The sequence below is a fragment of the Natrix helvetica genome (genome assembly GCF_964273705.1).
Source record: "Natrix helvetica genome assembly, chromosome: 2".
NCBI lineage: Eukaryota > Metazoa > Chordata > Lepidosauria > Squamata > Natricidae > Natrix > Natrix helvetica.
The window spans coordinates 58,326,932-58,344,334 of NC_138552.1; the positions used below are offsets into that span (position 1 = coordinate 58,326,932).

The window sequence follows — 17,403 nt, forward strand, 5'->3', positions numbered from 1 at the left end:
GTACCTCTACCCTTCTGAGGGGTCAAGGCCTGCTGCGTTTGCTGTTGGAAGGCCCTGCTTGCTCATTATCACTGGCTAAACCTCAATCCACCATCTTGGAAGGGCTGGGAGTAAGATGGAACCTCCATCGCTTCAAAGTGCAGGAGACTGATGCAAATTGCTCCTAATTTAAAAATCTGATGGAGAGGTTGAGCTTGAGTCCAGAGGCTCTGCTGTGGCTGGCTGCAGAAGTTGGTGGATGGGATCAAGCAACACGGGACACGAACCAAAAGGTTCTGTGGCGCCGGCAGATCCGCTCAGAAAATAACGGAGTATGACCTCAGGGGGCCAAACACTCTGAGGCCGCCCTGTAGAGTTTTCCTGTGGGGGGGGGGGAGAGAGATCTTGCAGGTGACCCAAACAAAGGCCTGGGGCACCCCCACTCATCAGCAATCTGCTAGTGGAGCAAGGGTGCGATGAAACGATTGCCACCAAGGGAAAGCGTGAGAAAAAGAAGAGGCTTAAAATGGTCACCATGCACTTTGGGGCGAGTCAGAACTGTCGGTGGGTCACGGAGTCTCAACGAGGTCTGGGCAATGTCTCTGTTCTTCGACAGCTGGGGAAAATAAGGAATCCTCCTACCTGTCCCCCCGTGTCCGCCAGCGGCCACTGGACAAATACCCAAATGGCTGCCTCAACAGCATGGGCATGGAAGGTAGCCAAGCCCCAACAGCCTGCTCCGAGCATTGGAACAAAAGGAGAAACAATAACTCAAAAAATCCTGTGGAGAAATTAAAGACTGCTAACTTAAAAAACAAACAAACCTAAACTGCTAAATGTTTGGAGAGTCCAAGTCTATCTGACCAAGAGGTGTGGAGCTCCCCAAATTGCATCCTTTTAGGACTGAGTTTTAAAATTGGCCTCAATAAGGAGCAGGAGGCGTGGCCATAGAAAATTGAATTCAGTCCTTGGGCAGATAGGCTAAAGTTAATCCATATTGGACTCTCCAAGCAGCGCACAGGAGAACTGTGGGTCTCTTCTCATCAGTCTTCTGCATAAAGTTAACTTGCATAACTATAAAGTAAGCTGCTTGACAATAAAGTAAATTGATTATAAGCAGTGAATGCAACTTACATATATATCCTACTGTCAATGATTGGGCTCCATCTATCGCAGGGGTGTCAAATTCACATCGTCACAACATCGTCATGCGAGGTATCAGGACTTTTTTACCCTTCGCTAAACTGGGCATGGCCAGAACAAGACGTATCCAGCTTATGGGTTTAACAGCCCTGATCAACCATCTCTAAAGATTCAGCATATTGACTGGAGCAGTATCACACTATTTCAAGAATGCAATCATGATTTCCCGTATGTTAACTTCTACTTAAAAATCCTGAAGTTGTGTTATCGTGTATTAACTTAAAACCAAAATCGGAAGAAGCCTAGTATCACATTTTCTGACTAACAACTCTGTTTATGAAATAAGAGCCCACAAATACGTACTTGTACTTTTAATAAAATGTGTTAGCTGGAAAAACTACTACCAGACACTTCCTGATCTTTTGCTACCATAGATTAACACAAGTCTACAATGTCTCTAAAATCAAATGACAAACCACAATCAAAAACCAACATTTTATGGAGAAGAATAAATGTTTACATAGCCATTGTTCCTGATGGAGATATATCAAGAAGAATTTCTGTTTTAAATTGATTTTTAATTGCCATATAAAAATTGAAGCACAGAGGTAATTTTCTGACACTCAGATTTATCATTGGCCTTATGTATATTTTGATTTAGTGATTAACTTTAGCCAATATGCTAGCATTAAATAATACAAGACATATCTGGAAGATACAGTTGAGAAATTATCTTTGATTTTTATTTACATGAGATATTCATACTTTGGAACAATCCTTATTTGAAAATTACAAGTAAATAGCATTTCAAGACCATGGGGAAAGAATATGGCATTACTATTCTAATTAAAAAAAAGTTTTTTCCAAACATCAAATATTATGTAATTATTATATGGTGCTTTAGAAAATTTAATCTACACTTTATTTTTATAAACAGTTGCAGAGTGTTAGTAAAATCGATATTAGCAATTTACAAGAATTTTTGAATAAAGACTTTAAAAAACATGTTTTAACCATTCAATAGTCTTATGTTTTGAAGAATGCTAAATAAATTTATTATGATGCTAATTCCAAAATTATTTTTATTTACTAGGCACTTCAGTAGAAGTTTAAAAAGGGATGGGTTGATCTCTTTATGTTGGAAATACAATCTTTAAGAAGACATTGCTCTATGCAATCTAGGGCTGTTCTATGTTTATATCATTTTGACAATATTTACATTGTTGGTAAAAAAGTTGGAAAGAGAAATAAAGTTTAAATATATTTATTTGCTGTTGAATTATTATACTAACATATGTTATTTATCAATGTATGCCATATACTGGATTGATTGAGCGTGGAGTGTAGCTAAACTGATAGCTCTGCTGTGTTGGAAAGAAAATTGTTACTCCAGATTTTCAGTCCTGGATTCTCTCTCTTTCAAATGACTCATAATCAACATAATGAAAAGACAGGACAATATCATCCAGTGTGGTTGAGTTGACTTGCTTAAAAATAATTTTAAAGTTAATTTTATATAGTTTTTTCTTCTTCTTCCTTCCTTCCCTCACTCCCTCCACACAAGTATACAAAAATGCAAAGTAAAGAATGTGTGTGAAGTGCCTGTTATGTTAACTTTTGCAAAGTGATGACCAATATGGCTTAGCATTCTTAAGCACCTGAATGGATATTATATAGAAAAATCCAAGACTCGCATGACATGAAGTCAAGGTCTTGAATTGTAAGTAGGCAGATAAATCATATTTTTAAAGAAGCCATATCATCCTAACGATGAAGAGAAACAAATGCTGCAGGAGCAGTATTTTATATGTGATGGCTTGATTTGTGATTAGCTTTCAAGAAAATACATCATTATCCAAACAAATCAGAGTTATTATTGGCTAACAGTCATATTTGTTTCAACATCAAAATACATTTCAGTAACAGAGATTATTATTATTTAGTAGTTCCTTTTTCAAAATGAGTGTATACATACTTCTCTCAGACATTTAAAGTCTCTCTATTTTTTTTTAGAAAAAAAAAACCCAATTAGTTCTTTCTTTGAAGCTATCCAGTATTGCTTATTGTAAAAAAAAAATCTGTATCACTTAGCAGTAGCAGCAAAAGAAAAGCATCTTTTCCTTTCTCAATTTATTCCCTACAGTATACTGTGAGTCTGAATGGGTTACACATACAGACTAGCGAGAAAGAACATACCACTTAGTCTTTGGATGCCAAATATTTGATTCATAAAAAGACTTGTGTTAGTTGTGCTGAAGCTTTTGGCAAATCTCCATTGGTAATTTGAATTCTTAGAAGTAATTGTCAAGACTATATCTTATTTCCTGATTGTACCACTTACATTTTAAGCAACATTTTTTTCTCTGATACTCTATTTAAGGTTGATTTCTTGCAGAGACTTCCCACCAATGAAATGTAGACTATTTTTTTCTTCCATCTTTCACTTGATCCTGTGAAATATATTTTCTGGCAATCCCCATTCAATCTTGCAACATATTTTTAGTTACTAGTTTAGTTACTAGAAAAGAATCTCATTTTGTACTGTAACAATGACTATGCAGAGAGATTCACAAGAATGGTTCCTAATTTTTTGAAGAGGAAAATGCAATTAATAATGCACATGATCTCATTTTATTGTACTTAATTTTTCTTCGGAAGTATCCCTGCCTCCAAACTTAGTAAGAACAATAATCTATAGCTGTTATTTGTCATTTGTGCAAATGCTTGTATGATCCTTACAATGATGAAAATATTGTCTAAACGCTAGTCCACGGCTAGGTATTAGCAACCAGAATGGCAGACAAGATGAATCCACAAACATTTTGGCCAAAAGGCAGAGCTAGCTAACCACATTTATACATATAGTCTTAACCTGTTGTTCCACTTCCCAACATGAACTATTTATTGAAATCAAATATTCTGTCCTGAAGATAACACAAATATATTGATAAATAAAACAACAGAGTACTTATAAACTTTTATACTAAAATTTAAGAAATGTAATGATGAAAGTAGGAGTACTAGGGTTACATAGATCATCAACTGCCATTTTCTAAAAGCTCAATAATTAATTGTGGTGACATGGATGGATGAATAGGGAGTATCATCCAGAGAAGACCCCGTTAGGTCTTCTCTGGATAATTCTGCCTATTAATCAGGTAAGTTACAGGTAGTCCTTGATTAATTATCATATATTTAGTGAATGTTTGAAGTTACAGCAGTGTTAAAAAAAGTGATTAATGACTGGTCTGTATACTGACCATCACAATGTCCCACAAACATGATTGTGATGTGGGTGCTTGACAACTACCACACATTTATCACAGTTGCAGGATCCTACTGTAATCACCCATGTGATTGCCATGTGTTTTTATTGTACGCCGCCCCGAGTCCTTCTGGAGAGGGTGCGGCTAACAAATAAAATGTTATTATTATTATTATTATTATTATTATTATTATTATTATTATTATTATTATTATTATTATTATTATTTAGGACCTTCCTAGTCAGTTTCTGACAAGCAGAGTCAGTGGAAAAGCCAGAAGGAGGTCACAAGCTGAGGTCATGTGATGTCTCACTTAATGACTGTGGGTAATTAGCTTAATGACAGTGTCAGAAAAAGTTTTTAAAATCAAGTGTGGTGACATGATGCCTCACTTAACTATTGCACTGCTTAACAATGAATTTTCCAGTATTGTAAGTCAAAGTTTACTTGTACAATACTTGTCTTTGTCCTTTTTCTGCAGAGAAGAATCAAGACAAGTTTTATTTACTGCTATTTGTATAGTTTGCTGCTTCCTTGCGAACCTACAGACTCAACATTTTAATATTCTTGCTATGGAAATATATGCAATCACTCTTTTGGATGCTGTATGTAAAAGTGAGATAGTTAGATGGCTGTTTCAGGTAGCCTTGCCAAGTGTGTGCAGGGTACAGAAACTATGTGGATACAGTGTGCCAAATACACTGTGGTTGTAGAAGTTAGCTGCAGCAATTCAGCAACTTCCTTCTAAGAATTCCACATATGAAATAATTTATGAGTATTCCCTTATTTCATTATACTTTACTACCCTAAGCTGCCGGACTCTATATACAAAGTTTTCTACACATAAAGTTTTCTACACATAAATAGGAAATATCTAGAGTCCATTTCACTGATGATCTCAGTCCATGACTGCTATTCTTTCAAAACACATTTTTAAAAAAGGAAATGGGAAACAATAGTCCAAAACCCCACAAAAATTACTATGTTGTTAATGTTATGTTAACATTTTACAGAAGAGTTGCATTCTTATTTTGACCTTAAAGATAGTTTTGATACTACCACTGATACTTAAAAAGGTAAAATATACAAGTAACATCAGTAACAAACAAACAATCATTATAACAGACTATGTTAGGCAGAAACAGTGTTTTGATCTACTGATCTACGGAATGTTTACAAGTCAAAATATTTAACTCCTTTTTAAAGAAACGTCTCTCAAAATCTGGGAGCTCAGCTATTAAACATGATTACTTCAGAAAAAAATTAACGTAAATATAATTAAAAGCACAGGTTTCATACAGTATTTCAAATGTTATAGTCAAATTCTCTTTAAATATTGGGGAAGGACACTAAGCACCATTATTCTTATCACCTTCAAAAAAAATTAGATGAGTAAAATAGTGTGAGAGTAGTTATGAGTCTTAAAAGAGAATATAAGTGACCTACATAATCAGATCATATCCAAATATAGTCCTTTTCAGTGTTAGATCAGAAGGTATTATCTTTTTAAGAATTCATGCCAAATAACCTTCTCCAGACACAATATTACTCCAATTATAATTAACACCATCTCCAACCTATCACTGCCTTTTATTGAGGAATCTCTAACTGTTCAAGATACATTTTGTAATTAGGTGACATCATACAATAAATATAGTACAGACATATAAATATAGTACAGTCCAATGGTGGGTTTCAAAAATTTTCACTACTGGTTCAGTGGGCATGGCTAGGTGTGTGGGGAACTGGTGTGGCCATCTTGATATCAGTCATATCCACACCCACTCAGTCAAACGACCCTCCCTCCACCAAGCCATGCCCACAGGAAAAGATAGGAAAAATTTTCAAATTTCTACCTATCTACTCCTGCCCCCATTTCCCCATCTTTAGCGGCCCCACCCTACCACACCTGCCACCCCAAATTGCGCCCCACTGCAAGACGTGCAACTTACCAGAGTCTGTCAGCTCCGTTGTGTCTCTCAGCTGTTGTATACAGGGAAAAACCTTGCACAATAAATAAAAACTTCTCATAAATATGAGACAACAACTTCTTGCACTCTTGGGAAGTTTTTATTTACTGTGCAAGGTTTTTCCCTGAACACAACGGCTGAGAGACACTCGCAGTGGGGTGCAATTTGGGGGAGCCATGGTAGGAGCACCCCTTCTTGGCTCAGACTGGCCTTTCCCGCAGTTGCAGCCGCAACACCCCACTCCTGCTGGTGCGCCGGCCAAGTCCCATTCCACATGTTGCATCCCCCTCCCAACCTTTGCCCGTGCCCAACCTTTTTGGGCGCCCAGCTTGCTGGACTGCCCCATCCCCACCATGGAGGCGTGGGCAAAAGCTGGGAGGGGGGGTGCAACATGCAGGAGATCTTAGCTGCAGTTTACTCAAAATGGAGGAGGAGCTTCCTGGAGCAATAGCGGTCTGCCTGAGAGCTCCTTAGATCCACGAGCTCTTTTAAGGGAGCAGGAGTGCTGCCGGCCCCCTTTTTACATCATGGGGGCCAGGTGTCCAATAAACAGCCACCCTGGGTCTTTTTATGACCCAAGGGGGTCTCCCAGGGTGGCTTGAAGATCTGGAAATAGCTCGGAGAGTGGACCGGTGAGCTGCCGATGAGAGATGCCGCCCAGAAACGCCGTTTTTGAGACCGGAGGAGTTGAGTTCGCCGTTCTGGGAGCGGAGAGGTTTGGAGGAGCTCGGAAGAATGGGGAAAGGCAAAGAAACGGCGCCTGGAGCGTGCGGGGGCGTGCTGTGGTCGGTTTTGGAGGCTTGTGGCTTGGAGCAAGCCAGGGACTGGAGCAGGAAGGACTGGAGGCCGGTAGGAGCGGCGTTGGGGCTTGTAATGGTTTGGCTGGAGTGCTTAGAACTTGGATGCAGGCCTAGGCAAGACCTAAATGCCGAAGGCCTGGTAGGAGAAGGGCTGCGTTCCAGGAGGCTGCTTGGAGGCCGGGGGGGAGGCTTGCTGGGAACTGGCAGGCTTGTTGGGAACTGGCAGGAGGTTTAACATCAGACGTGGCAGGGGAGTTTTTTACCTCCTGCCAGCCACCTCCTTGACTGTTCCGTTTACCCCCCCCCCCCTGCTGGCTTTTGGACTAACACCTGCCCCTGTTTTTCATCCGTGCGCGCCCTGGAGGTTTTTTACCTCCCTATCTTCATCTGACTGACCATCTGCCCCTGCCCATTATCAAGCAAAAATCCATCTACCCCCTGCCATCCACCATTGACCACCCACTAGCCCCCACTTACTGACCGGCACCTGACCAGCTTATTATCATCACTACCCCCCCCTCATCTTGGACTGCACGATTCTCTTTGCACCGGAACCCGGCTTTTTCAATTTTATTGGACTATGGCGTATTGACCACACCATCTGCAGCACAGAGCCTAGGCCCTGATGAATTTTTAACAGCATATGTATTCTAGGCTAGACCTAATCCTACTGCGGGAGTGCCCCCTCTCGCAGGTGTGGCCCTCCGCCCTTTCAAGGGCCCACCTTGATGACGGATTCATTAATCCCGAAAGGTGGAGGAAGCGGAGACTTAGGGGTTTTTTAGTTAAATGTTTTTTAAATTCTTTTAGGGGTTGAGGGGTTGAGGGGTGGGTGGGTCAGATCAGGAGCGATGACAGAGCCAGGTCACCAGGTGGGGTCTTGAGCAGAAGGAGCAGAGAGGAGGAGGGGGGAGAGGATATCATTCCTATACAGGGCTCCTTGATTCCAACAGTCGTAGGGAGGGGCAGATACGAGGACAGATTAACAACTCGCAGTCGGTTGGGAGACCGTGGGTGCTGGTTACACCCGGTCGCTTGTACCAACCCCCGCGTTCTAGGTGGTCAGGATCTGCAGGCCCAGGGCCTGAGGCTGTTGTTATGCAATGCAAGGTCCGTTGTCAATAAGGCCCCCCTCATTCATGATCTAATTTTGGAGGGGGAGCCGGACCTCGCGGGAATAACGGAAACCTGGTTGGGCCACGAGGGAGGGTTACCCCTCGTGGAAATGTGCCCACCAGGTTACCAAGCATTTCACCAGCCCCGGGCCCGGGGAAGGGGCGGTGGGGTAGCAGTGATTATCCGGGAGGACTTAGAGCCGAGGGAGTCCACTGTGCCACAGACGTCCGGATGTGAATCCCTTGTTGTGAAATGGGGCCCTGGGAGGCAGTTGGGCCTGCTGATAGTATACCTGGCTCCCCGCCATACATCAGCGACCCTGCCTGAGCTCCTCGAGCTGATCTCAACGGTGGCGGTTGAGACCCCCAAACTTCTAGTGATGGGGGATTTTAACCTGCCGTCGGTGGGAGAAGCATCAGAGGGGGTTCGGGAGTTCATGGCTTCCATGATAGCCATGGACCTGACTCAAATGATTCAAGGCCCGACACACGAGGGAGGTCACACCTTGGACCTTGTTTTTGTCTCTCGCCAGTGGTTGAGTGATCTGGGAGGAGTGAATTTAACCATCACTCCTCTGTCATGGTCAGATCACTCACTCCTCCGACTTGACTTCCCTGGTGCTACCCCTCGCTGCGGGGAGGCGGAACCGGAAAACACTAGATGGTTCCGCCCCAGGCGCTTGATGGAACCAGACAGGTTCCAGACGGAGCTTGGGCCACCTCCTGCAGCCCTGACCCACCCTCGGGTAGAGGACCTGGTGGCCGCGTGGAATAATGCGACTACCGGGGCCTTGAACCGGGTGGCGCCTTTGCGGCCTCTCCGGCGGCAACGATCCACCCTGGCTCCTTGGTTTACCGAGGAGCTAAGGGTGATGAAGCACCGCAAGAGATGCCTAGAGAGTCGTTGGAGATCCTCCCGATCCGAATTTGACCGAGCACAGGTACGAGCCCATTTAAGGACATACCTAGTGGCATTGAGAACGGCCAAACGTCAATATTGTGCCGCTCTCATTGCATCCGCAGAGAACCGCCCTGCCGCCCTGTTTCGGGTGTCCCGCTCCCTTCTGTTTCAGAGGCCGCGGGAGGCCCCTCTACAGGGTAGGGCAGAGGAGTTTGGGAAATATCTGCAGGATAAAGTCGCTCAAATCCGGAAGGATTGGGTCCCTTTCAGTGGCCCAGTCGAGACGCCAGTGGCGAGTCTTGAGAAACCTTTTTGGGAGGAGTTTGACTTGGTTGTCATCGAGGATTTGGACAGATTGCATGGACGACTGCGACCTACCACATGTTTACTGGACCCGTGTCCCTCCTGGCTTGTACTGGCATCCAGGGAGGTTACACGCGACTGGCTCCTGGGCCTAGTGAATGCTTCGTTGGGTGAGGGGTCTCTCCCGGCCGCCTTGAAAGAGGCGGTGGTGAGACCCTTGCTCAAGAAGCCTTCCCTGGACCCTACGGAGCTGGCCAATTATTGTCCTGTCTCCAACCTTCCCTTTTTGGCGAAGGTTGTAGAGAGTGTGGTGGCTTCTCAGTTTCCACGACATCTGGAGGAGAATGATTATCTAGACCCGCGCCAGTCCGGCTTTCGCCCTGGGCACAGCATAGAGACGGCCTTGGTCGCGTTGGTAGATGATCTCTGGAGGGCCAGAGATAGGGGCTGTTCCTCTATCCTGGTCCTATTAGACCTCTCGGCGGCTTTTGATACCATCGACCATGGTATCCTGTTGCGCCGACTGGAGGGGTTGGGGGTCCGGGGCACCGTTTTGCGGTGGTTCGGCTCCTACCTCTCTGGCCGGACGCAACGTGTGTTGGCAGGGGAGCAGAAGTCGACCCTATGCCCCCTTACTTGTGGGGTGCCACAGGGGTCGGTCCTCTCGCCACTCCTGTTCAACACATACATGAAGCCGCTGGGTGAGATCATCCGTGGTTTCGGGGTGGGATATCATCTGTACTCTGATGATACTCAGCTGTACATTTCCACCCCGAACCACCCCAACGAGGCCGTCGAAGTGATGTTCCGGTGTGTGGAAGCCGTACGGATCTGGATGGATGACAACCGACTCAGGCTCAACCCTTCCAAGACGGAGTAGCTGTGGGTTCCGGCTCCCCGGTTGAACCAGATAATTCCATCTCTGGCCATTGGGGGCATTCAACTCGCCCCCGTGGAGCGGGCGCGCAATTTGGGCGTCCTCCTAGATGCCAGGCTGTCCATGGATGAACATGTGACAGCCGTGGCCAGGGGGGCGTTCCACCAGGTTCGCCTGGTGCGCCAATTGCGCCCCCTATTGGACCGGGACGCCCTACGCACAGTCACCCATGCGCTGGTGATGTCTCGCCTGGACTACTGTAACGCTCTCTACATGGGGCTTCCCTTGAAATGCACTCGGAGACTGCAGTTGGTCCAGAATGCGGCCGCGCGGGTGATTATGGGGAGTACCAAGTACTCCCATGTGACACCTCTCCTGCGCGAGCTGCACTGGCTTCCTGTGGTCTATTGAGTGCGTTTCAAGGTCTTGATTATGATCTTTAAAGCGCTCCATGGCTCAGGACCTAGTTACCTGCGGGATCGTATTCTGCCCCATACATCCCTACGACCCATCCGCTCGCACAGAGAGGGACTTCTCCAGGTGCCGTCCACCAGACAGTGCCATGGGGCGGCGCCTAGGAGCAGAGCCTTCTCTGTGGCGGGCCCAGCCCTGTGGAATGACCTCCCCCCGGATATTAGGACCACTACTGACCTCCGCTCCTTCCGTGTCAAGCTCAAGACCCACCTTTTCCAAATAGCTGGCCTGGCTCAACCATAACTTCGTATCGCTCCTGATGGGTTTTTTAATTTAGTAATTTTATTTAAGGGGATTTTAAATTGTGTTTTTAATTGTCTTTCACTTATAAGTCAACTCTCCTCCATGCACATATGTATATGTCTCTGTTCTTTTTGTATATATGTTTGTCTTATGTGTATTTTTATTTGTTTTGATTGTACGCCGCCCTGAGTCCTTCGGGAGAGGGTTGCGGCTAATCAAATAAATATTATTATTATTATTATTATTATTATTATTATTATTATTATTATTATTATTATTATTATTATTATTATTATTATTATTATTACTCGTGAGCACCATTGGCTGGGAGAGGCAGGAAGAAAAGCCAATGGTGTTCACCAGTAAACTGAGGCTCCTACGTGGGATCAAGCATCCCCGTTCAAATCTTTACTTGAGGGCATTGCTGGCAGCCACTTTCTGAAGTCCGTGTTCTTCCCACTGCTGCTTGGCCTCCTCGATGCACGGAGGCAGGAGGCAGTGGTTTCATTCGCTGCCTGCGAGCTCTGGGGGGCAAGCAGCTGAGCGAGTAAACCAGGATATGCCAGCTGCCTCTAATCTGCAGTTTACTCCTGAGCACATTTACTCATGAGCATGGTGCTCACAAAGTAAACTGCAGATTAGAGGCAGCTGGTATAGACACTACACCTGAAAGGCAAGCAGCCTTTGGCAGAGGCAGTGCCAACTCTACTCTGTGGCGCTGGGGACCCTTCCAGCTTTTGGGGCTGCTGCTCGCCGTATCCTGGCCAAAGCTGTGCGGGAAATCTCTCCGGGAGTTCCAGGACGGTAACTGCCACCATGGCTGGAATGAGGATGAGGGCACTGCCCGCCGCTGCTACCATCACCACTGCCCTCTCCTCCCATGGACCAGTTCGGGGGCGTGGCCAGACAGTGGTCACTACCAGTTCTGCAACCCAGACTGACATACCACTACCGGTTTGGCCGAACTGGTTCGAACTGGTAGGAACCCACCTCTGGTACAATCATATTGGATCATTGCAGAATTCATTCTGACAGGTATCATTTGAAAACATAATTTGCATCTTTATAGAAAGAATAAAAATAGAATCTAGTGTTGATGTTATAATAATATTTAAGGGTCCTAATAATTATGATGATAAAATATGCAGAGGCACATTTACCCATCAGCCATTTTGAGCACGTGTAAAACAATAAAAACTAGGTTATAGAGATTTTTTTTAATATATGTATCCTTAGAACTGGTGTAGAAATATAAAATGTAGATAACTAGAACCACTGATATCTCAATCACACTTGTGCCTATTAGCATGTGAGTAATTTAATTATTAAACCACCTGCTGACTTACAAATCTAGCAAAGGCGTCTAAGATGAAACAAGCAAGACAGTTATTATAATTTCCTAAGGCTGTTAACAATTCGTATTAGTCCAAATGTGTTTTTTAAGCTTTCCCTAGGAAAGCAACAAAGCTATCTTTCCAGAAGCCACCATAGCTACTGAGTGGGAAATTCTGGTATTACTGTCATAAACAAATATTGTTAATTATTTTCAAGTAAGAAACTGTTATTTTAATATATTTTTTGCAATATTTCACAGTTTGATCTATTCTGGTATGGAATTCAATGCAAGTATCTTCTAGTTTAAATGTGGCTTCCAAGTAGTCTTTCCTTAATGGCTACTAAAACCTCACAACACATTTATATTTTCATAAATGTTGTAGTACTGCATTATTTTGTTGAATTGTTTTTGGCACCTTTTAAATCTCTTAAAAGTATTAAAGTGCAGTTAAAATATCTGACATTGGATACATACATTTAATTAATTTAAATTAAGATTAAAAATTATAATGCTGCCTAAAGACCAGGTTTTGGCATTTGGCTTGGGGCTCCAATAGGGGGCTTCATATTAGGGGTAATTGACAGATTCATAAATATCCCATCTCCTTGCTCATCCTACTACCTTCTCCCTTTCCATCTTTCAGTTGTATTTATATTTTTATATTATTGTGTATAATTCCATCCTTTTAATATTGTAAGCCACTCAGAGTTACCCTGTGGTAAGATGGGCAGTGAAAAAGTAATTTTGTTCTGATCATAGGTTTTTTATAGTGTGTAAATTTGGTACTTGATGCATTTGAAGCAAAAATCTTGTCTAATACTTATCTTTCTCCCCGTACTCGATGCACAAGGTAGAACTTGCTGGGATCGGCTACATCCAGTGGTAGGTTTCTAATTTTTTTACTGCCGGTTTGCTTGTGCGCTCACATGCACAATGCCTGGGTGGGTGGGCGAAGCCTCCTGCTGCCACTACTACTGGTTCACCCAATCCAGGCCGAACCCACCTCTGGCTACATAATGATTTGCTACACCTTCCATCCAAAATAAAGGGTCATGTAGTAAGTCATATGGCTTGCTTGGTACCTGTTGTTTCTAGGACTCTTCACACACCCCGGAATGAATCCCAGATGAATACTGAGTATCACTATATGTGTGATCATATAAAGTTTATAATTTTTTAGAATTTGGCTTATTGTATGCTGAATTATTTTTCCCGTTTAAATTAGCCAAGTATGAGTGTTTCCACAATGTCCTGATCTATTGGCTCACTATTTAAAATGATATGCAAGTGCCAGACAAGAAAAAATGTATTCCATTACTACCATATAAATCAGAACTTTAAACCCAGTGCCCTTAGTAAAATCATATTAGCAATGAAATTAAAATAATTTACTTCCAATTAAAAAGTTTAAATTAAGATATATTTAGTCTTCCATAACATAGTACATGTAATCATTCCATCTAGTAAATTCCTAAGAAAAATCTGAAGCATTCCTTTTTTTCCCCTTTAAGAAGCTTATGCGTTTAAGCAGTATCATATGTCACTCTTTCAAGTTATTCATTATATTATCAGTATAATTTGAGAAGTTTTGTCAAAAAAAATATAGCAAGTTTAAAATTTCTTTACACTTGACATTTGGAGATAGTGGATTTATCTTTATCTTGTTTATGCCAAACCAATTGCCCAGATTTGTAAATGCACAATCAGAATGGGATAGATAAGTAACAAGGTTGATAGACTACTCTTTTTACTAACAACAGGAACAGGAATCTATAAGCACAGATCAGGTATTATATTTTATCAATAAATAAAAGTCTTCTTGGCTGAATATATCTGAGCACTGAAGAAAAACAGATAAAATGTCATTCTTGCAAGTATGTAAGACCATAGCACACTGTTGCCCTCCAGACGTTTAACAAGGGATGTTTCTTAATTCTGTGGGGGTCAGATGTTTAGTTTACTCAGCAAAAATAACTATTAAAAGTCATTGCTCTTCCATGTCACCATAATTCTTTCCCATAGACTCTGACTTCCTGTGAAATTCACTAAGGTGAACACTAAAGCCAAAATAGATAGCTATCTCACTTAAAGTATTTTAAAACTGCTTATGTGACCTTTAAAAATAATCTTAAAGTGTCAATCTAGTTTATGAATCTGATGAAGATATACATATAAAGAAGACAAGTGGAAGGGCAGAGTCTAAAACATTTTGCAAACATAGCTAATGCATTCTGGTAATATTTCATACTCCATTCCACAGAATTAAGCTTTGCGGAAGCTTTTCTAACCAAAATACATTAGGATTTATTATCAATGGAATGCGTTGTCACTTTTAAAATTCCCTTTCTTTGTTTCAATTCACATAGGCTATTTCTACATTCGTGTCAGGAGCATCAAGGTGCTTCCGTGTTGAAAGGATTAAACAGTGACATTTCCGTTGCCCACGGGACGCCCAGTTGGGGGCTCTTTTCATTTTCCTGTTAAGTTGCCCAACAAAGTGATAACCATCTATCTACTTGTGGTTGCCTGCTTTCAAACTGCTGGGTCAGCAGGAGCTGGAGTATATGACAGGAGCTCACTCCATTCAGTAGCAGTAACTGAGTCTCAAATACCTGTTGATCATTAGCCCAGTATCCTAACCTCGTGAACAATCACACTCCTTTTATACAGATTATTAAATCACTATTATTTAAAGACTATTCAAACAGAAAGAAGAAAACATCTGTAAAAAATTCATTTGCATACTCAATATTTCAGACCATATTCTCCAAAGCAGGTGGATATAGTAATTGTGCAGCACTATAGGTAGTTCACATGTGAGGGGAATCTTTTAAAAAACAATATTGAAAAGCATATCACTTACATTTTTGTGTGGCTTCTAATTTGTCAAAAATAATTATCTTTCAAATTCATTTTTAGTGTCTAGACTATTAGTTAGTAATTTTCAATTCATTTTTCAAACAGTAGCTTGAATTTTTGTTTGTCATTTTAAGGAAATATATATTTATATGAAACTGCAGTTGACTGAGCTTATCTTCTAAATCTCCAGTTCCCAAACAATGATCACAAAGCTCTCTGGGCACTTAAACAAAATATTTAAACATCTAACATGCAATTATAATTTTTGCCTATACACACAAGAGGCTTATCAAATTTGCTGCAAATTCAGTAACAACGATTTATTCTACTTGTATATATTACTGGAATATTGTAGATATTTTTTAAAAAATGAAACAATTTTAATATCAATGTAATGATTGCACAATTTTGTAATTCTTCTTGTAAGAGTATCTATGTATATTTTATAATGTATATATAATGCATTAAACCTTAATTTTAAATATCATCAATGTAATAGTGTAACAAGATTTTAGAACAAAACCCAACCCAAAAGATTAATTTATTTGTAAAATTATGGCTAGATTGAGACTTAAACTATCCTAATAATTTTTTTTCCAGTAGAAACAAAACAAAGCATACCATTTTATTATTTTTCAGCAATATTTATTTTAAATCAAATGCAATGTTCCAACCAAGAGAGACAGATGGAAGAAAACATCTTACCTTCTTCAGTTTCATGCCATACAATCCCTTCCAAATTTACACTGGTTCCAGGCTCACATGGTCCAAGGCATTCAGGTTCTGTTACTATTCCAACATCACAAGTATTCACACCCACTGAACGAGTCCGTACCAAAAGTTGCTCCACGGGGGCTGCAATGTTGGATGAAGATGGTGAAAAATAGGAAGGTAGAATCTGAGTTGTCAGATTACTGGAAATAGGAGGAGGAGGTGCAGGCACTGTAAAGAGCGGGTCAACCTAGAAGTAAACACAAAGGAAAAAATGTTATTTTTAAAGTAAAAGGAAATATGTTGTTAGAAATGTGTCAATAAATAAACATATTAATTCTGTATAATAATTCAGCAATGTGGAGGAAAAAAAATCTTACTTTAGGAAGAAATTCATTTTTTAATTTCCTGGCATAAAAACTGCAGAATCTAAGAGTTATATTAAATCAGTCCAAGGTTCAACTAGTTCAACATTTTGTCATGATAGTGCCCAACCAGATGCCAATGGCAAGTAATTACTATTTTATTTTTATTACATCATTCTCCATCTGTCAGTTACAAAAGGCCACACTGTTTAGATCTCTTTATGCACTATCCAATAGATTACAACATTCTACATTTTCAAGAAGAATTGAATGTATATGAAGACCAATACCAGCTGAAGAATTGGTAGCTATGACTTCACGTTAACAGATGATATTATTTATTAATAATTTGAAAAAAAATTACAAAATACCAGGACTTGCTGATTGAAATTGAACCCTTAGGGGAAAAGATATATGTTATTATATCAATTGTGACTGGAGTCCTCAGAGTGATATCTAAAGAACTTCCTCGACATCTGGAAATTTATCAGATTTGAACACCCTAATTTAACAAAAACAAAAAAAAACCACAAAAAAACAACAACCCCACCCTGCATGGAATTGCCTATATTATTAGATGCTACTTTAATGCTTATTGGGTCCTTGATTAGGACACAAATTATTAAGTTTCCATCAGTCTTGGATTGTAACCCTACACATAATAATTTGAGCAAATGCGATCAAGGAATTGAAAAATTGTCAAATGATTCAAAGTGCAGATTGTGGAAAGAAGCAGGAGCAACAGTAGGTCAAAGAAGGATAAATATTGTATCCATCTGGTTTGCTGAGGGGTGAGAAATTAAGTATTTTTCAGAACTTCTAAATTCTTATGTTCTATATCAGTGGTGTCAAACTCGGGCCCGTGGCCTGGATGCATCACATACTGGCCACACCCACTCCCGATTTAGCGAAGGGGAAAAAGTTGCAATACCTCACATGACAACAACGTGACACTGCGAGTGTGACAGCCCTGTTCTTATATAAACTTGCCCAGGATGAGCTGCTCTTTTCAGGAGGTGTCTCTAATTGTTGAAAGGCATTTCTTTACTGCTAGCACAGTC

General features: G+C 41.4%; 1 protein-coding gene across 4 annotated transcripts in view; it reads right to left on the reverse strand.

Moving 5' to 3' along the window:
- ZNF608 (zinc finger protein 608) overlaps window positions 1-17,403 on the reverse strand; it is a gene marked incomplete at its 3' end in the record, with an annotated part of 131,264 nt that overhangs the window by 49,078 nt on the left and 64,783 nt on the right. For all 4 annotated transcript variants that reach the window (XM_081943636.1, XM_081943635.1, XM_081943637.1 and 1 more), the window contains exon 3: window positions 15,972-16,227. In XM_081943636.1, coding sequence (XP_081799762.1) covers window positions 15,972-16,227 — 256 coding nt within the window. The remainder of the gene's footprint in view (window positions 1-15,971; window positions 16,228-17,403) is intronic.